The sequence below is a fragment of the Dermacentor variabilis genome, chromosome 11 (genome assembly GCF_050947875.1).
Source record: "Dermacentor variabilis isolate Ectoservices chromosome 11, ASM5094787v1, whole genome shotgun sequence".
In the NCBI taxonomy this organism is placed as follows: domain Eukaryota; kingdom Metazoa; phylum Arthropoda; class Arachnida; order Ixodida; family Ixodidae; genus Dermacentor; species Dermacentor variabilis.
Genome location: NC_134578.1, coordinates 16,146,612 through 16,168,466, shown reverse-complemented (window position 1 = coordinate 16,168,466; position 21,855 = coordinate 16,146,612). Strand labels below are relative to the sequence as shown.

Here is a 21,855-nt window from a genome sequence, read left to right as displayed (position 1 = left end):
GCACCTTAGCTCAGTCACCGACGTAATACGTCAGTGCCCTACCTTTTAGGCTCTCAAACTGCGCCGCATAACCCCGAAGCTTGGCCGGCTAGCAAAGGTAACAACTGTTGCAAGGATTGAAGACGACATCCCATCAGTCGATCTCGCGACGACCATCAGACAGATTGTTAGAGAGGAGGTATATCGTTGCCCGGAATTGAACTCTGAGTTCTGTGATGGTCAACATCCGTACAATCTGCCACCAGCTCCCCTTTCCATCGCTGCAACCACTGTCAAGGAGTACCACTCGAGAAGGCCATTGAGAACGCAACAGAGCTATCATCGGGAAACCGGGAACGAGCGTGCTGAGGGATATGCCCGTTGTTCAACAACGGCCTACTTGGAGCCATGGACATGCCCATCCTACCCGAATGTTAGCTGTGAGCCGCCCGTTTGTTATAGCTGCAGTGTCACAGGGCACATCTCTCGATTCTGTCAGCAACGTCATTGGGCACCGATGTGGTACGGGTCACAGCCAACGTCCTATGGCACCGAACGTAGTAACTTCGATCATTCCTGGCCTCCACGCTCCCCTCCTTCATCGACAACCTTCACCGTCAACAGTCCATGACGGAATCACCTAAGCGACTCACCCGTTTCATACCGCAGTCTCACTTCATCGTCTTCTCGTCTTCTTCTTACCAAAAAGTGGTGTACAGCTTTACCTTTTCATTCTTAAAATGAAACGTTCCTGTATGCCAGAAAGTAGGTATTATTCTGCATATGTCGATGACGTGCAGATTTGATTTAAATCACGTATTATCGCAGTCTTCTACTCTGGTCAGCTTGCACTAAACAGTCTCAAGATGGACAAATGAGAACAGTGGTACGCTGAATCCCCAGAAGAGCTTCTCTGTCCTCTTTAAAAGGCAGAGGGAGAACTGAGTGTCCAGCTGCAGGATCGGCGCTTACCTTTCGGCACGCAGCACAAATTTCTAGGTGTCATACTGCACCTGGAACTTATATTCATTTAACGTATGAAGTACCTGAAAGCCAAATGTTTAAAAACATTGAACACTCTTTAAATTCTCGCCCATACAATATGCGGCAGTGATATGGGTTGCTAATAAATGTGTACAACAGCTTCGTGTGGTCACGTCGGTATTATGATTCCTCAGTGTATCACTCTGCCGATTCGAGTGCATTGAAGATTTTAGTTCTCATTTGTCTTTTCGGTATTCGCCTGGCCACAGGCGCCTTCAAAGCAAGTCATATAGAAATTTGGAACGTAAAATTCAATGAGTGATCACTCCACCTGCAAAGAACATATAAAATCTTCACATATTCTCTCAAAGTGCACTCTAATCCTGAGCACCAGTGGTATAAAACCACTAACGATTCGACGTCGGCCACATTATTTCAAAATCGATATTCAATGAGAGAATCTTTCTCCGCACATGTGAAGAAGCTGAGCGAAGAAATGGATGTCCCACGTCATGCACATCTACACATGGCTCCAACAAGGCTGTTACCACCATAGCTGTTGAAGCTATGCGACTCGTCATTTGTCGAACTCACAAAGCATGCTCCTGAGTACGGATTCGTATCCACTTTCTGGAACTTCAGTCGAGGTACTCCTGTCCTGAGTTTTATACCGACGCATCAAAGTCACATAATGGAATATCTTAGGCGGCATTCGGACCATCCTTGTCAGAATGCGATGGCCTGCACGCAGAGACAAGCATCTCTAGGGCAGAGGCTTACGCATTACTCTCGGCTGTAAAGCACACAAACACAATAAAACTACAAACCTGTTATATTTTCAGACTCTCTAAGCACAGTAAGAGCTTTAATGTCTCTACGGAAACGTAATAATCCTGTACTCATCGACCCCTTATCATGTCCTTGTATTCTTCATTTATTTATTTATTTATTTATTTATTTATTTATTTATTTATTTATTTATTTATTTATTTAGCATACTCCCAAGGCCCGCGGGCAATAAAGAAAGGTGTGGCAAATAACAGATTGCACTGTAACATAAATACCAGATTGAACAGTAAATTACTATACAGTTATAGCAAGCCAAGAAAAGATGCTGACAAAAGATTTAATGAATGGCAGTCTTGAAGCTGTCGGTGTCAGTTATAGCGGCAATGGAAATGGGAAGGTGGCTGTATTCTTTGCTAGTCTTCGGAATGAAAAATTCGCTGTAGATATTAGTCCGGCAAGATGACACACCTACTTTGTAGTTTTGGTCTGAACGCGATAATATCTGGACGGGAGCGGAAAAAAGAACGTCTTTTAAAATCTGATTCTAATGATGGGTTTTCTGGAACAATGAAAGGCGAAAGCATTACGGCGCAAAGATAAGCCAGGTAAGGCAAGTATTGCGCTCATTGATTATCCGCTGCTATACCGAAAGTAATTTCACCGAATGAAACGAACCGCGCGAATTTGGACAGACTAAATAATTCCTGAAGGTGTACTGCATTTGGGGTCCCAGATAGCGCATGTGTAACCTAATTTAGACCGAACAAGCATCTAATATAGGTGAAGTTTTACTGACGGTGGTGATGGGAAAAATTACGTCGTAAGTAATCCAACGTGTCGTTTGCGTTGTTAGTAACATAGTCAACATGTGTGAAAATCGGCACTGATGTGTATGCCTCGGTAATTATAAGAAGTAGGATCTAGTAGGCTACCATCAAGAAAATATGCGCTGTTAATTGTGTGACCTCGTCGAGATATTCGCTTGCTTTTACACTTATTGTTTAGCCGCATCATCCATTTCTTGCGCCATGAGTACAAATGGTTGGGATCATCTTGAAGTTTCTGCTAATCAGAGGGTTGGCCTAGCTTTTTATAGAGGACGCAATCGTCGCCAAAAAAGTTATATTGATGAAAACGTGGTACAGTCAGAAAGGTCGTTAATGTAAATGAGACAGAGCTAGGGCACAGAAGCATAGTGGGCAATATGTTTGAAGACAAACTTGTTTCATCCATAAAAACGGGATCTTGTAGCTCTAGCATAGCTATCTCTCTCAGACTTGAAGCCTTTCTTGCGCGAGAAGCTGAGAAACGTTTGGCAATTTATCTGTGATGTTGAAAGCTCGAACAAACTTCCTTTAATTAAGTCGTACCTACGAAATGGGCCTTCGGTAGCAAAAGCGCGGCAAACTGATGTCATGTTCAGTCCACCGGGAATAGGACACGCATATGGTATCCATTCTTCCCTGCTGACTAGTAGTGAACCTCCCCTCTCTTGTAGATATAGCGAGAGGCTGACCGTCCTCCGCGCCTTGGGGAGAAGTCGGAAAGCAAAGGCTGAACGAAAAATACAACTTCGTCTAGCACAACAAGACCACATTCCTGTTTATCCGGTCTTGTTTCTAGCAGCAGAACCATTTTTGGCTATATACCAGTTTTAAGCTTTTTACAAGATCCTAATTTATTGCGCGTTATAAGCCAACAAGATTTTTAGCAACTCCTCTCACCGGAGGTTGCTGCTGTGATTGTAGCCACTTCTATGGAACATGCCGCCAGACCCTTGCGCTTAAGGGCCCTGGTGACATAGTAGGGCTAATTGTAGCGACATATTTTAGTATATCAGCTCTTCGGAACACATCGTATCTTCATTAGACATCTCATGTATCACTGTCCAGTTCTAATACTCAGTTATTTGTGCACTTCTCAAACAATGCTTTTAGGCCGGTTCCCTCCACCTCTCAATATTCTTAGTTCGTATACCAATGACAGCCTATTGTCATGGCCTTGGCGGTCATCAGCCGTATCTGGCCTTTCCGTCAATAAACTCCAATAATCACCATCATCAAAGCGTCCCGCCACTTGGTTGGGGAGGTGCTGGGTCCGGGCAGTGCTGGAAGAGAGCACGTAGTGGAAAAGATGCGCCGTTATGGGTTGTAACGCTTCATTTGCGTCCAAAAGCCATTGAACACAACAATTCTTTGAGAACTCGCAACTTTTAATGTTCAATTACTTCACTTTGAGGTGTGTCTGGTGATATGGAAACTATTCATGAACTCAAAACTGTGTTCTACACAGTTTTCAGTTCATGTTCGAGTACACAGTTTACGCCCGCCAGCCCCAGCTCAGAAAGGCAGCAGCTAAACAAATGGAGCAAAAGCATTCGTACAATATATTGCATAAAATACAAAGAAATTAAAGCATTTCTAACCGGAAAGCAAGAAAGGAACGTAACGTCAGAGAAGGCATTTAAAACACCATATTACGTGTAGCTTTCTTTGATAAAAGATGCAAGCTCTTGTCCTTCTACAAAGGCTTATTTATTATGTTGCGTAGATAATGCTGCTATAGTTGCATGTCCTAATTAGTATGTGGCTGACAAATAATTTAATGTGTATGCCTCACAAGTAAAAATAGTCATCTACCCGATTGTCATCCACATGAAAGGAATCCACGGAAGTATTGTGACCTTAATAGAAAGCTGTTTGTCTAATCGTACCTTCCGCATGGAAATGGGCAATGTATCGTCGCGTCTATTTATACAGGGAAGTGGTGTACCCCAAGAAGGCGCACTGAGCTGCAAGCTCTTTACCGTGAAGCTGAACACGTTGTGTCCTTCTTTACTATCAGCTATTTTTTAATGCGTCTACGCACTCGACATTCAAATAGGTTTCAAATACTGCAACCTTGAAGTGTGTACCTTTTTAGCCTATACGCGTACGGGTATATGAACCAGCAAAAACCTATGTGCCTTTACGCAGGTCAGAAAATTCAAGTTGCCTCAAATCGAACAAAAACTATCACAAGGCTTTCTTGCCCAACAAGACTGAAGGTATTATCGACGGCGAGAAGTACTGCAAAACTTACTTCCTCCAGTACAAGAGCGTGTCTCTAAAAGAGGTAAATATTATAAGTATTTGGTACGGGAGCTGATATTTGATGATGAGAATAAGACTCCGGCATTTTATTTAGCACTTCAAACTTAAGAGGAAGCTCTAGCGCGGGCCGAACTCTGACACCGCCTATTCAAATACGCGTAAAACGCAGAAACGCTTTTCTCAGATAACCGTTTGGCCGCTTTCAATAGAATTTGCTGCATTTGAAAGAAACCGTTGAATTCTAGGTAGTGATGGATGCGGAATTTCGCTTTACGGCTGTAATTTTTAATAAGAGTGCTAACCATTGAAGTTTGACAACAGAAGCACGAAGTTTACACATTCGTAAACCAAGAAGAGATATCGCACTTCATTTAACTACATCCGTTATAGCATCCAAGACGGACATTCTTTTATATATCAATTTATATCTTACGTGAATTGGTTACATTGTATAGAAGGGTTTTGTAGAACTTTTGCTCCCATATTAATGGTCTATGTGACAGCCATGTGTAATACATCAATTTTGCCTGCTTTGAACGTGAAATTAGTAGGACTTTACTGAATTGTGGCATAGTTTTTCCATGCTGAGTTAGTTTTATAAACATGATAGTCTCATATTCTGAAACTTTGTGAATTTCAACCATTTTCAAGAAAACATTAATGGCCGATATCGAAATTTCATTAGTAGCAGCAACCCCGCAGGGGCGTCTGTGAGGCGTTTGGTGCGTTGCGACGCCACGTACTCAAGCACATCACGATTAGGCGCTCCCGCGTGTAGCCGTGCGCGGCTTTGCCGTGTCTGAAGGGGGATCCTGAGGGTTGATCCGATGCCGGGTGTTTAGAACCTTAAGGCCCCCCGGTGGAGGCAACTCACCTCCTCGGCCTCTGCTTCACATAGACGGCACCTCCAGACTGACCCACCTGGAGTCAATCGGCAGTCGCCTTTTCCTCTGCTTCTCTTCTATCTTCGTCTTTCTTCTTCACTTTTAAGCTTTACAGTCCTCTTTTCTCTTCCATTTATTTCCAACATTCCTGGCTGCAAGCGTTAACCTTGCGTGTCATGACCACCCATCGCTATACATATTTGGTTATAGCGGGAACACACAGCTGGCGTTTGTGGGACCTGTGTTTACAGGTCCAACAGCGTCGCCTTGTTAGGCTCCATGGTGGGTGGCTCGCGTTCCTGCTGAAAAGATATTATTTTTATCGCTTGCTCTATCCCTGCGTTACCCGATCGCGCCCAGAAAAATGGTGTACCAAAGAAGCCTTTCAGTTTATTGGTCACCATAAAGAAAGCTTTCCCCACTACCACGTCATACACAGCTTAAAACCAGAAAAGACAGTCAGAGCCATCTCTCCCTTTCTCGATTCAAAGTGTCTCACAGACACAATGGGAGCTTGCTACAAAGCTACGAAATTGGCTAGTGGCGACCTTTTTGAACTCTGAGATGGGAAACAACAAGAGAAAGGGCAGAACCTAGTATTAATTGAAGACTTTCCTATCACTGTGACACCACACAGCGCTATGAACGCCAATCGTGGTGTAATTTCGCATGATAATTTGATGGAGCTGAGTGAGAGTGAACTCTTAGAGCGCTGGAGAATTAAGATGAAGCGTGAGGGAAAATAACTTCTGGCCAAGCTTCTCAATCTAACCTTTATCTCAGATGTACTGCCCGAGACTATCGAGGCAGGCTACGTAAAGATCCGAGTCGGGCCGTATATCCCCAGTACGTTGCGATGTTTCAAATGCGAGAGGTTTGACCATAACTCATACAGCTGTCGAGGTAGGCTGACTTGCGCCAGATGCAGCGATTCTGAACACATGTCTGAATCATGCGATAATACTCCACATTGCGCATAGTGAGACGGGTGAGCACGCCGCATACTCGTGGTCCTGGAGAAAGAAAAACTTACAATCAAAGTGAAGGAGAATATATCGTTCAAAGATGCATGAAGGCGCGTATCGTCACTGCGAAAGAACAGCTTTGCCGAACTGGCGCGTCAGAGGCAGTGCCACAACAGCTTCCGGCGGCTGTCTGGGCCGCACGCAGTGAGCCGGCGGCGACGCGTTCCGCCCCCCCCCCACACCCCGGCGGTTGGAGCCAGTGCTGCACCGCCATCCCAGGAGGCATCCCTTTCCGGGTTGGTGTCTTCCAGGCGAAGCCTTCATGGGGAAAATAATGCTCGAAAGAGCGAGTGTCCAGCACCACGGAAGAAGCGATGGACATGTCTTCTAGCGAGACGGCGCGGTAAGCGCCTAAGGAGCGGCGGAAGTCTCTCGACCGCTCTAGAAAAGAGAAACTGCGCATCACAGGCCCCGAGAAAGGATCTAAGTCAAACTGTATTTCCTGCACTACACACATAGCATACATCTCTTTTACAATTTGGAGACACAAATATTGCAGTGGAATATAAGTGGACTCATACGCAATCTCGATGATGTTGATGAACTTCACAAACCAAGTCCAAAAGGCCCCGCGGACAAACTTTTTCAGACACTAGGCCATTTTCCGAAAAGACTGCGACGATACTCTCACCTCGGCTTTAATAGGAGATAGAAATGTTGCCTGCAAGCAAATACAACTTCGAATGTCCCTTGAAACAGTTGCCGTCCAAGCTCTTCTTTTCAATAAGCTGGTAACTATTACTTCTCTTTACATCCCTCCCAGCAATCAATTTCGCAGAGCACAATTTCAGTACCTTATCGACGAACTTCCTGAACATTAGATACTAGTAGGAGATCTATATGCTATACCACTGTGTGGCGAGACTAACGTTGAGATGCCAGGGGCCGCCTATTACAGAATTTCCTTTTTCCACAAGTACATGCCACCTTAATAAAAAAGAGCAAACATTCTATTGCGTCACACACAAAACTTTATCATTGATAGACATAAGTATAGCGTAAGGCACACTCATGGGGGAGGGGGGCCGCCCCTCGAGTAGATCGTCATTAAGAACCCTCACAAGAATGATCACTTTCCGGTTGTTGTAACGCTAACGAAACCACATCAATGCTGCTCACAAGTTCCGAGATGGAAAGTCGATTAAAGTAACTGGACACGGTTTTGCGAACTTGCGCAATTGTCTTCGGATGATGTCCGTGCGCTAGGTATTGATGTTGCAGTGGCATGCATACCTAACAACATATATTATTGATGCGGCATCAATAATATACATCTCACAAACGAAACGCGCGTCTTCTAAATGACACATTCCCAGGTTGGATGAGGAATCTAAGGAAGCACGTAAAAACTAAAACAAAGCCTGGTGTCTCCTTCGTAGCTCCCCAACAGCAGAAAACCTCAACTTCAAGTATATTAGGTCGCAAGGAAGGCGTGCGCCATGGTCTGCTGAGACAGCTGGCTAAAATATATTCCGAACATAATTCCTAGACTCAACAAAGAAAAGTTTGGAATGGGGTAACGGTGTTACTACGCCGCACGTCTTACCATTTACCGTTGGGGGATGATCAGGCAATAGCCTTGAGGACCAAGCCAATGCCATTGGGAAACATTTTGGGCATGTGTAGGGTTTAGATAACCAATTTATCTCAAATGATTCTCAAAAACAAAGCAATCGCAGAAAGTAAGCCACTGAAGTGGAAATGTAGTAAAAATGAACCTCATAACTTTCCTTTTAATATTGCCGAGCTCAGAGCTTCTTTGAACAGTTGTGAGGAGTCTGCTCCAGGAGCTGACAGGATAACGTAAATAATGATAAAATAGCTTCATCATGACACACAACTAGCACTGCTATCTCTTTACAATAGTAAGTGGGCAGCAGAATACCTCGCATTGGCGTGAAAAGACGCTATTTTAGTGTCTGAACTCAGAGGTTCAGAGGTCCTCAGAGGTTCAGTTGTTGGAGGCTGAGATCTTTTCGAAAGTCTCGAACCAGGTTTCCGGATCCTCCGACGAAGCTCCACGGAAGTTAGGAGGCTCTCGCGGTTGTTGAAACACAATGGGCGACGCTGGCGCTGCCGTTGTGGTCGTTGACTTCGTCACAATCTTGCTGATTAATCACAGGCAAATATCGGTGCTCCGGGGGCAGTCCTTGCAGCTTGCGGCTAGCTCGCTGGTCCTTGGCGATAGTGGTGTTGTCTTCCTGGTTCGGGCTTGGATCACGACTTTGCAGAGGCGTTAGGCACGCGAACGCACTAGCACCTAGCACCTACGCCAGATGTCACATAGTAGTGACGGTGAATAATACAGCGGTAAAACTGTGAATAAGCAAACAAACTTTTTATTTGGTGAACTTGTGCCCACAAAAGCAAGTTATACAAAACACAGCCATAGCGGCGAACTCGGTCGGCAATCGTTGTATAGCTCGCCTGCCGGTCAAGTGCGTCTTTCATACACGAGCCATCGAACGTTTCAGACTAATTGCTGGAGCCCGCGTGTCTTCCAGAAAGTACTACACCATTTGCGTCGCACCTACATGCGATTACATTACACAAGGTTCGGTGACAACAGACAGTGGATAGAACCATCGGTAACATTTCAGAAACTTCCGATACATGCAGCCGCGTCCCGCGCTGAGCGATAACATTTGGGAGACGGTGAAAAGTGCTCACCCGAAAAAGATAAACAAGTTCACGAGTCAATACGTAGTTGACTTGACTAACAGAGTTTAGATTATGTAACCTCGCGATATGTGAAATACAAGTGCAGCTTGGCCTGAATAAGGTGTCGAAGTGGGCCAACGAAAATTGCGTTAGGTTAAATCCTGGCAAAAGTTCATGCAACCTTTTCTCAAGAAAAAGAGGCTTGATTCCAGAACCCGACATTTTCCTAGATGGATACCACGTAAATGTGAACACAGAACGAAACTTTTTAGGCATAATTTTCTACGCAAAACTCACATTCTTATATATTATAAAGCATATTAAGAGAAAATGTTTAAACGCCACGAACATTCTAAAAATATTGTCGCGCACAACATGGGGTAGTGTTCGTAAGTGTCCAACAAACCTCGTCAAAATTTACTAAGTGTGTCATTCCCGCAGTTGAAAAGGCCATTCCTCAATCTTCTGGCAGTGTTCGGAAAAAGCTGAATCCTTGGTGGACAGATGAGCGCACCGAAGCAAAAAACCAACAAAATAAGGCCTGGGGAATATAACGTAGATACCGAACACATAACAACTTTCTGAATTTCAAACAAGCCAAAGCAAAAGCTCAATAATTTCGGAGATAGGCGGAAAAATTGTCTTGGCAAAAATACGTACCCACAGTTAATAGTACCATCAGATCCAAAATGATGGGGGAACAGGTCAGGAAGTTTAGGGGGACTACGCATCATACACAATACCCTTATTTACACCTTCGGGCACTCAGACAACACTACACGAAGAAGAGAATATACCTGGGGAGCATTTTTATAACGTCACTAGCTCGGCTAATTATTCAAACACGTTCATAAAATGCCAACTGTTAGCAGAAAAGCAGAAACTATCAACTGCATGTACGTCAAAGGAAGAATACAACGCTCCATTCACTTTACAGGAGCTTAACAGGGTACTCTGTGTTTGCAAAAAAACTGCGGTAGGTCCTGACCCGATTCATTATTCCATGCTTTCACACCTGTCCCAATCATCCGTAGATGCTCTCGTTAAATTTCTCAACAAAGTATTTGAATATAGAATCATGCCAAAAGGTTGGGAAAACGTAATAGTCATGCCTGTTTTAAAAACAGGTAAATCCCCCACATCCCCAAGAGCTTTCGACCCACTGCCCTGGCAAGCTCTTCGGCTAAATCGTATGAAAGTGTCGTAAATGCTAGATTAACATTCGCTCTTGACATACGGAACTTAATTGATTTTCGTCAGTGCGGGTATAAAGAAAGGTGTTCAAGGACTGACCACGTCGTCCGACTTGAGCATGAAATACGTGAAGCGTTCTTACACAAACAGCATTGCCTGGCAGTGTTCTTCAATCTTTCACAGCGTATGACACCACTTGGAGATTTGGAATCTTACGTGACCTCGCTGCTTCATAATCCGTAGCAAAACGCTAAACTGTCCCGCTGACTTTACGCCCAACAGAATATTCCCAATCTGCCTAGGCGCTGTGCTCACACGCATATTTATCCAGGAAAATGGCGTACCACAAGGTTGCATACTTAGCACAACACTCTTTATACTAAAAATGAACTCTATTGACAAAGTCATTCTCCACTCTGGTATGCACTCCCTATACGTCGATGATCAGCAAATAGCGTGCCGCGCCTCAAACTTACCAACACGTGAAAGGCAGCTCCAAATCGCAATAAATAAAATAATAGAATGCGCCAAGAAAAATGGCTTCCGCTTCTCTACTCAAAAAACTGTTACAGTGCTATTCTCGGAAAAACGAGGATTGTAATCAGACCCTATTTTAAAACTGAATGATGTCCCGCTGCCAGTAAGACAAGAATATAAATTATTGGGAGAAATCTGTGACAAAAATCTAAACTTCCTAGCTCACATTAAAACACTAAAGATTAAAGCGAATAAAGCGTTGAATATCCTCAAAGTTTTATCTGATAAGCACTATGGTTCCGACCGAACGTGTATTTTACGTATTTAGCGGTTTTTTGTGCGTAGCCTTTTAGATTATGGCTCCGTGATTTATGGCTCAGCCAGACAGTCGTACATCTGACGAATTGATGCAGTGCATAACCTTGTACTGAGACTAGCAAGTGGTGCCTACAGAACATCACCTGTTCCGAGTTTATACGTTGAGTGTAATGAACCCTCTTTGCAGCAGCGGAGAGCGTTACTCACTTTTCCGTACGTAGTCAGAATTCAGTCATCACTGCAACACGTATGCTACAACGTCCTCACACGGTGGTGCAACTCACGCTTACACTACACAAATAAACCGAGCATGATTAGGCCGCTTGTCCTGCGATATGAGGATTATTGTTGGGATTATGACATTCCTGATGAAGCCCTCCAGACTGCCAAAAAACCACAACTGTTGCTCCCGTGGCACGATTTCACACAGTTATGTGACGGTCATTAACACATGTAAAGAAAAGAAACACCCCACACGAACACATTCCACAAGAATTCCGTGCTCTTCAGGACAAATATCAAAATAACATGAAATATTACACTGATGGCTCTAAAACACAAGAACATGTGGGTGTGGTGCCCGTAACGGAAAATTTGGAAACAAGTATTCGATTAACACAGTATGTCTCTGTTCTCACGACTGAAGTTTACGCTATATGGGTTGTTGTTAAAAAGATTATCACTGAAAAACACCAAAAATGCAGTCAAGTACACTGATTCCTTATGCACACTGAAGGCTTTACATCTGAAATCTGAGTGGGAACCACTGATAGGAGACATTTTAAACATGGTGGCGCTTAACAAATGGGGGAGGTCAGTTTGTTTCTGCCGGGTCCCAAGCCATGTTGGGATACCGGGTAACGAAGCAGTTGATAGGTGTGCATCGATGGCAGCGTACAAAGGCATAACAGACACAATACTTTCATATAAAGATAGTGTCCGTGCGATTAGGAAAGACTTCACGTCAAAATGGCAACCCGCATGGGACCGTTGTGCCGACAACAAGCTATATCTCACTAAAACCATACTTGGTGAATGGGAGTCATGTTATTACCAGGAGCGGCTCTTCGAAGTAGTGTTAGCAAGACTACGCATTGGGCGCACACACCTCACACACAATTATTTACTTACGAAACAAGACACACCAACATGTGAGAAATGCCAAGAAACCCTAACAATTCTGCATATATTACTGACATTACACGTATTTAAACACACAGACGAAACCTTTTGCACAACTTATATCAACTACGCATACCTTTATACCCTGCTTTAATTTTAGGAGATGATCCACTAGTCCAATTACCTGAGGTGCGCAAATTTCAAGACGGCACTGGCTTTTTACATAAAATGTACATTATAAACACAGGCTTTTCCTTCCTAAATTGGATTTTAAAACACCTCGTATGCTCAGCATAGTCTTAGCCGCTTTTACGCCACCAAACCACATTTAACTAACTAGCTTACACGATTACATTACTGTGCCATAGCGTGCCAATTTGTTACTCCAAGCGCCTTAAGAACTAGATCATGTTCACCACACAGGCATCCGACTTGCCACAGACGCCTACAGGACAAGTCCTGTGGCAAGCCTCTATGTAGAGGCGAACGAGTGGTCGCTCCATTCGTTCATACTTAAGCTTCACTTATTTTCTGAAAGTGAATGTGATTTCAGAACATCCCGCTTATCGAACCGTAAACGATTCGATATCGGCAATGCTGTTTCGTAATCAACCTGTAACCTAGAGAACCATTTTCTCTGTGCGTAAGCAAACTTTCTGAGGAAACGGGTGTTCCTCAGAATCCCTGTCATACCGTTGTCCTCAACCCATCATCATAAAGTTCATAGTGGTCATCCCATCATCATCACGCTGTCCAGGTACTCTCGAAAGCTTTTCAGAAATGTTACACAGTCCTCATACCGTCGTCATCATATCGCTTTTGTCGTTCCATCTATATCATTCCTTCCTCATTTCGCTGCAATCATGTTGGTGCCATTCAGTCGCGATTATGCCGCCGTTGTCGTGCCGACGTCATCGCTGCGTCGCCGTCTTACAGGTATAGCCGTCTTCACAAACGCTTTGTTATGCCATTGTCGTGAAGCCGTTGTGGTCGTCTCATGATCATCATTTCCCCTTTATCACCTTATTCTATTCACCCCTTCATCGTCCCTGGATTGTTGTGATTGAGTTGTTGTCATCCCATTGTCGTCACGCTGCCGGCCTTCCGCTGTCATTGGTGCATCGTCATTAATGTAGAAACGTCATCCAATTGTCACCATGCTAACGCAGTCATACCCCCTTCGTTGTTCAATCGACGTCATTCTTTTTTGCGTGGTCACCGTGCGTCATCACCATGCGTCGTCACCATGCAGTCATGATCATCGACGACCCTGGCGAACGTCATAGCAACCTGGGCCGATCCCGAGGACAGCTTATGCCGCATATAGCCTAAGCATCGAAAATTTGAAGTTGACCAGTACGGATTTTACATAAAAGTGCTTTCAAGAAATATCCTGTGTCGCTATATTGCTCGAATCTCCTTAACGTGGACAGTCATCGTGAGATGGGTGAATTACGAGCGAATTGCTCCTCAATGAAAAAGACAAGGCAAGACGTTACTTTTCTAAGAACATTCATTTCTCCAAAGCTTTCACGTTTCTGCTTCAGCTGAATACATAGCCACAGACACGCGCTGCGCTAGCTCAGTTGCTATGCCGTTGTACTGCTCTGCTCACGGTCGCGAAATCAGCCTCGGCTGGGGAATAGTTCTGCCAAGCAGATGAATACAAACGCGAACATTGGTCCAAACGGCCCACTCTTGAAACCAGCTAGCTGCTTATTTCGGGTGATTGAATCCAGGTGGCCTCTTAAAATGATATCGAAACCCTATGGTAATAATGATGGTTTGTTGTCGTGCGGCCAGGCCAAACTAATAATGTTGTTTAACCAAGCAGCACACTTTGTATAAAAGCTCGCAAGAACCGGAAAGGTAAATGTGGCGTTCCTCTTTCAGTGGAAATTGAGAGATCCTCTGCTGTAAGGACTTTCCTAAACGTTGCACCAAGCAGCGAGTTTTGTTCTCTGTTCATTCGTTATTCGTAGGCAAATGTCCATAGGGCATTTCTGTATATTGGGTAAATGAGAGACGATAAGGCATTGTCCAAATTCAATGCGTAGAACCAGCGATCAAAATTTAAGCAGTGGGAAAAAATTAAAAATGACAAATGTTAGAATGTGGTGCTCGTACAGCCCTTTAATAACACAAACTACAACGTACCCATGTCTGAGTTTTTAAACACATGACTCCCATACAGCATTGTGACGAACGTGTAATATTAGGTAGATACAAATGCTTCTTTAGCTTTTAACATTCATTACTGATGCACGGAAATATATAGGTTTCAAACAGTTCACGCGCTACAGTGAAACTTGCGATATTTTTTTAACTATTTTTTGGTCCGAGTACATATGTCGATATTTTTGGCTAAGTACGCTGATCAATGCCCAGGATAAAAGGATGGCTCCAGCATCACGCTAAAAACCAACTGCTAACAGAGACGATAGCGGCACTTCTGTAAAGTGACCTTGAACTATTACGAACACTGGGAAAACAAAAGTTATTCATATTTCGAAATATAGAATATCACATGTTAGGACATGAGGCAGGCCACTTGTAAAAAACATAAAAGTTATTTGGCCTTACTTCGCACGCGAACATCTTTTTTCCTTGTCGTCATCCGCATGAAATGTTGAAACGTAGGAAAACAGGGTAACTCGATGTAGACTTACGGTAACACTAACACTGCGACAACCCAAGTTTGTGTCTGTGCAGTGTCCTTTGTAATGCAGTGTAGTGTATCCTTGTAATGTTTCTTCCTAATGCGTCGTATTTGTGCACCAGCATCTCATATCATATTTAGAAAAGTTAGAAACAGCGCAAAAAAGACACAGACAAAGGGCAGAGAAGGCAGAGCGGGCAAGCGATTTGTTATTGACATTATACCATGTCAATAAAGAAAAAGAAAGAAGCGCTTATTTACAGAACAAGAGATTCATTCAGGAAAACAATTCATTATGAAGTGTTGATGCGCCGGTGAGGCAACGTACTGAACATGACAGCAGAACGCATGTTAGTTCAAGTTCTAAAAACCAAATAAAACATCGCTAAAGGAAAAAAATCTAGAACCCCAGAAAACAACGAATCAGGTAACTATCATCTGGTGGATTAATCTAAATATGCTAGTTAGCTTTCCTTGAAATCTACTCAGTATTCCCTGCCACAACTTAGGCTTACCGCTTTATGTGACACGCTTCTATTATTGCCCCCTCGCTTGGTTTAGGTGGAGGAACAAAAATCAATTCGAACTACAAACACACGCATGCACACGCCTACAAAATTTTAAAAAACGCGCACACATGGACATTAAGGCATTTCACAGAGGCGTTTTCATTTTATTCTGAAGACACACAAAAAAACAAGAACATTCTCACCAGTGCAAAGGAATAAACTTTTACCGTATCCTCTAATTTTGTTGTTGTTGTTGATCATAGTCTCTTAGGCGGTAGCTTTACTTCAAGAGGTCCTATCCAAATACATGTGAAAAGAAAAATTCTTCATCTCGGCAAATTACACAATGACTTTTAGATGCCACAAATCCCATCAAAGTACATTTTGAAGCATAATGACAAAAGAGAGTAAAGTTGAGATAAGGTGACCAATTGTGTTGTCTAAAACAAAGCAAAAACACCGAGGACTCACGACTACAACTCTGAATCTCAGCAATGAGAAATTACATCGCAATTTGATAACTGCACCTTCGGAAACGTATTTACGAGGGCGAAATTAATGCATTATGCACCACTCTACATATATACACCTAATATTGCGAGTCCATTTCTTCAGGAACTTTTTTAAGCGTTGAAACTATTTCACGCAAGCTGTAAACCTTTATGTCATTTTTGCGCTTTCTATTCTCTAACATGTGCTCTTTACGGAACGGCAATATCTGTATTTGGTTCAGTTACCGACTCATAAAACTGGAGTTCGAGTTTTTTTAGGTTTTTAATTTTCTGCTTTTCTCATTGAAACGTGTAGGTCCGAGTGAAACTTTGAATTCTTTATATCAGTAAATTGAACTTTTTATTTATATGTAACAAGTTCGATTCAAATTCCTTCAGTGGTCGATGGATGAGAGAATTCTTGCGTTTCACGTGTATACGAATACGGAAATTGGAGTTGGACACGGCTATAGCTTCCTCATATAAGACCTTTCAGAAGTTGCCTATATACTGCAAGATTTAATTACACGTCTACGGAAAGTTTTACCGAAATAAATACAAGAAATTCAGTATCATGTTGCCACGCCGACAGGAGGCAAGCGTGACTCCCAATCGCAAAAGTCTCTCCCTTCCTCTCAACCAGCGTCCGCAAGCGGCCTTTCTTCCCTGCCATATTCATATACTTCATCCTCGCGACAGCGTTACGTTCACATGCTGAGCCTCACCTCCTTTATTTTACATTCTGATTCTTTTTTTTTGCTGCATGGCGCACTCTTAGCGGTGGCATTACACATTCTGCATTGGGTGGGCCATGGAAGTTACACGCTATGGTCGGTAACGTTGCAGCAAGTGCGGCTTGCGAAGAGCCATTCGGGCGTTACTATCTGGCTAGAAGCGAGACTTCCGCGAGAGCAAGGGCGGCGCTGGCTTTTGCTTGAAATCTCGGCTGTTTTAGCTCCGTGTATCGCTTTAATAATCACCAGAAAGAAGCGGTAGCACGTGATCTGTGCACCACGCTTGTTTGTTCGCATAGCTCAAACTTAAGAAAGTGCCACTTTACGGCGACAAGCGCTAATGACAGATGCACTAAGACAAGTGCTCAGCGGATCCGTCACCTGTGCGTACGTCTGTGTGTGTGCGCGCTTGTGTGTGGGGGGGGGGGGGTGCGTTTTGGTCCCCGAAAAATAACCATGGTCTAAACGTCCCACCATCTTTCTCTTATGCAGACAATAGAAAACTGCATCTTTCGCTGCGAATTAAGAGATTCCTCAAAAAAAGGACTCCTCAAATGGACGGTGGATATATTTGCGCCGGATGGGACGACTTGCGATGTGAAAAACCCCAGAAAGGTAACAGCCTTATAGCATGCTACTCTGAGTACCTAACGCGCTTTTTCATCTCTGACAATTAGTGTGATCCCGTGCATTTACCTCAAGGAAGTGTGTAACGGCCACTATTTCTTCAACAAAAAGCCTTCGCTTATGACCGGCCGGCTGTACGAACGACTGATGCCCCCGCAGGGGCGTCTGCGTGAGCAGGCGTTTGGTGTGTTGCGACACCACATACCCGAGCACACGAGGGTTGGACCCTCCCGCATGTAGCAGTGCGCGGCTTAGCCGTGTCTGGGGAAAGGGGGATCATGGGGGTTGAGCTGCTGCTGGGTGTTTGGACCTTTAAGGCCCCCCGGCGGAGGCAACACACCCCTTTGGCCTCTGCTTCACATAGACGGCACCCCGGACTGACCCACCCGGGGGAAATCGGCAGTCGCCTTTTCCTGTCCTCCTCTCCAATCATCGACTTTCTCTCTCGCCCTTTTCATCTTTCCTGTCTTCTCTTCACTTCTGCTCACTTCCTACTTACCCTGCGGCAAGGGTTAACCTTGTGTGGCTGGCCAGCCTTGGCTATGCTGTATTTGGTTATAGCAGCGATGCACAGCTGGCGTTGGCAGGGTTTCCCTTGCAGGGACCTCTGTCACGTCCCCCTGTTGGGCTCCATGGTGGGTGGTTGGCATCACGGCCGAAAACCCAACTATACTTATGGAAAATGCTTTTCCGAAACTACCTGATCGCCCTCAGAAACGAGGGCGCACCGAAGATCTCTTTCAGTTTTTCGGACGACAAGTCCAGAACCTTCCTCGATTCCATGTGATTCACTCAGAAAAGCCAGACAAACTAGTGCGTAACATTTCACCATTTCTTGTTTCGAAGTCTTTAACTGAAGTTTTTGGAACAGGATATAAGGCGTCGAGAATGACAACTGGTGATCTTCTCTTGGAGCTCCACGATCAGAAGCAGTACGAGAAACTGCCGAAACTTGTCTCATTTGGCGAGACCCAAATAACAGTAACACCGCACCGTACCATGAACACCACCCGCGGCGTTGTCTCGGACGATGATATGCTAGAGCTCACTGAAGCTGAACTCTTGGAGGGCTTCAGTGAACAGAATGTCATAAATGTTAAGCGAATTAAGATGAGGCGAGATAGTAAAGAGAGCAAGACGAAACACCTGATATTCACTTTCGGTTCAAGTGTCCGCCCCGAGTCCATCGAGGCCGGTTATATCAAACTTCGTGTTAGGTCATACGTGCCCACTCATCTTAGATGCTTTAAGTGCCAAAGGTTCGGCCACAGTTCACAGAACTGTCGAGGCCGGCTGACATGTGCCAAGTCCAGTGACAATGAACATTCCTCCGAAACATGCCAGAACACTCCACATTGTGTGAACTGTGATGGCGAGCATGCCGCATGCTCGCCGTCCTGCCCGTCCTGGAAAAGGGAAAAGGAGATTGTGACAATCAAAGTCAAAGAAAACATATCTTTCAAAGAGGCACGTAGGCGGGTGTCATACCTGTCTAAGAGCAGCTTTGCCGATGTGGCGCGTAAGGGGCCAGCGTCGCAACGGCATCCGGTGGCTGTCCGACCCACAGGCAGTGAGTCGGCAGTTACGCCATCTGCCCCCGCGGCGGTTGCAGCTAGCGCTGCTCCGTCAACACAGCAGAGGGGACCATCGACCCCGAAGGTGGGCGCAGCCGAGGCTGCCCCAACCTCCCTGGCCCGTTCCAGCGATGGCAACAGCCGGCGCACCCAAATTCCGCAGGGTGCCCCATCGACCTCCGGGCTGGTGGGCGCAGGGGTCTTGCCCTCCAAGGCAGGACTCTCTCTTGTAACTTCTCGCTCTCAAGGGCACGTGTCCGCCGCCTCACAAGAGGCAATGGACACTACACCTGTCCTCAAGGCGCACCGAACGCCTAAGGAGTGGCGAGGCTCCCTCGAGCGCTCCAGAAAGGGCAGAACCCCCGTTACGGGGCCTCGAAAGAGCTCTGTAACCTAAGACATCACTTCCGTTTCCGTACACACAGCACCAATTTACTCTAAACATGGATACACAAATTATTCAATGGAACGTCAGAGGTCTTCTTAGAAACCTGGATGACGTACAAGAACCCATACACAAACACAATCCAAAAGTGCTGTGTTTACAGGAAACACACCTAAAATCAAAACACATAAATTTTCTCCGACAGTATATAACTTCTCGCAAAGATCGCGATGATGCTATCGCATCATCGGGAGGTGTAGCTATTGTTATCCACAAATCATCGCGTGTCAACATTTACAGCTCCAAACGCCTCTTGAAGCAGTAGCGGTTCGAGCTGTTCTCCTAAACACACCCATCACCATTAGCTCGCTTTACATACCCCCCCCCCCATTACAAATAAAACAAACATGATTTTCCCCGCAGGGGCGTCTGCGTAAGCAGGCGTTTGGTGTGTTGCGACACCACGTACCCGAGCACACGAGGGTTGGACCCTCCCGCGTGTAGCCGTGCGCGGCTTAGCCGTGTCTGGGGAAAAGGGGATCCTGGAGGTTGAGCCAATGCCGGGCGTTTGGACCTTTAGGGCCCCCCGGCGGAGGCAACACGCCTCTTCGGCCTCGGCTTCACATAGACGGCACCTCCAGACTGACCCGCCTGGAGGAAATCGGCAGTCGCCTTTTCCTGTCCTCCTCTCCAATCTTCGTCTTTCTCTCCCACTTTTACATCTTTCCTGTCTTCTCGTCACTTCTTATTACTTCCTTTCTTCACGGCGGCAAGGGTTAACCTTGTGTATCTGCCCTCCCTTGGGTAAAATATATTAGGTTATAGTGGCAATGTACGGTTGGCGCTTGCAGCCTTACGCGTTAAGACCTGCAGCGTCCCCATGTTGGGCTCCGTGGTGGGTGACCGCCATTGCTGCCGAAAACGAATCGAAATACCATGGGAACACCCGCATTTCCCCGCCTACTTGATCGTCACCCTCAGAAGAGGGGACGCACCGAAGACTTCAGCACATGTTTGACCCGCATAAAAGAGAACTACCCGAAGTACCATGTTGTCCATAGTGAAAATCCTGAAAAGCAAGCCAGATTCATTTCGCCATTCACCATAGCAAAATCTTTGACCGAAGCCTTAGGGTCAGGTTATAAGGTAACGAAAATGGCTAGCGGGGACCTTCTCCTTGAGATCCCTCAGAAACATCAGTACGAGAAGCTTGGCAGTCTTGTGACATTTGGTAACATACCAATTTCTATTTCACAACACCGAACAATGAACAGCTCACGGGGAGTCGTGTCAGAGGCAGACCTCCTAAACTTGACAGAAACTGAACTCCTGGAAGGCTGGAAAGAACAAAATGTTACTGACGTAAAACGTATTATAATCAGACGAGACAACAAGGACATCCCCACTAAACATCTTATCCTAACATTTTCATCCAGCGTGCTGCCAGACACCATTGAAACAGGATACATCAGGTTAAATGTACGACCATTTATCCCCAACCCTAGACGATGTTTCAAATGTCAGAGGTTTGGCCATGGCTCGCAGAGCTGCCGTGGTCAAATAACTTGTGCAAAGTGTGGAGTCCAGGGCCACCCCTCAGACAACTGCAGTGGCACACCTCACTGTGTGAACTGCAGTGGTGACCATGCAGCTTACTCACGCTCCTGTCCGAACTGGAAGAAAGAAAAAGATATAATCACCCTTAAAGTCAAGGAAAACATTTCGTTTAAGGAAGCTCGTAAACGGTGCTCACCTTTTCACAGCACACCTTATGCTGATGCGGCGCGTCGGGGGGCAGCGTCGCAGCGGCCAATGCCAAGTACCCAGCCCGCGTGCAGCGAGCAGGTACCTTTGGCTCCTGCCCCCAGGGTGGAAGTAGGTAAGCCTACTCCATCCAACCAGCAACCAGGCCAGGCTACCCTTGGGTTACCGGCCCCACAAGAGTCATCTGCGGCAACCTGCGCTACGCGCAGCGATCCCGCAGGGCCGATAGCGGCCACGAAGGTAGGCGCGGCCGAGGCTGCCTCGACCTCCCCGGCCCCTCCCAGCGCTGGCAACAGCCGGCGCAGCCAAATTCCACAGGGAGCCCCATCGACCTCCGGGCTGGTGGGCGCAGGGGTCCTGCCCTCCAAGGCGGGACCCTCACTGGTAATTTCCCGCTCGCAAGAGCACGTGTCCGGCGCCTCACAAGAGGCAATGGACACAACACCTATCCCCACGGCGCACCAAGCGCCTAAGGAGCGGCGAGGCTCCCTCGAGCGCTCCAAAAAAGGCAAAACCCCGGTTACAGGGCCTCGCAAGAGCTCTGTAATCTAATTCAACATTTCTGTTTCCGTATACACAGCACCAAT

At 45.6% G+C, this 21,855-nt stretch overlaps 1 protein-coding gene across 1 annotated transcript in view; it reads left to right on the top strand.

Annotated features, from left to right (window-relative positions):
• LOC142563074 (venom metalloproteinase antarease-like TtrivMP_A) overlaps nt 1-21,855 on the top strand; it is a 93,034-nt gene that overhangs the window by 60,263 nt on the left and 10,916 nt on the right. The window contains exons 12-13 of the mRNA XM_075673591.1: nt 4,728-4,866; nt 17,411-17,533. Coding sequence (XP_075529706.1) covers nt 4,728-4,866; nt 17,411-17,533 — 262 coding nt within the window. The remainder of the gene's footprint in view (nt 1-4,727; nt 4,867-17,410; nt 17,534-21,855) is intronic.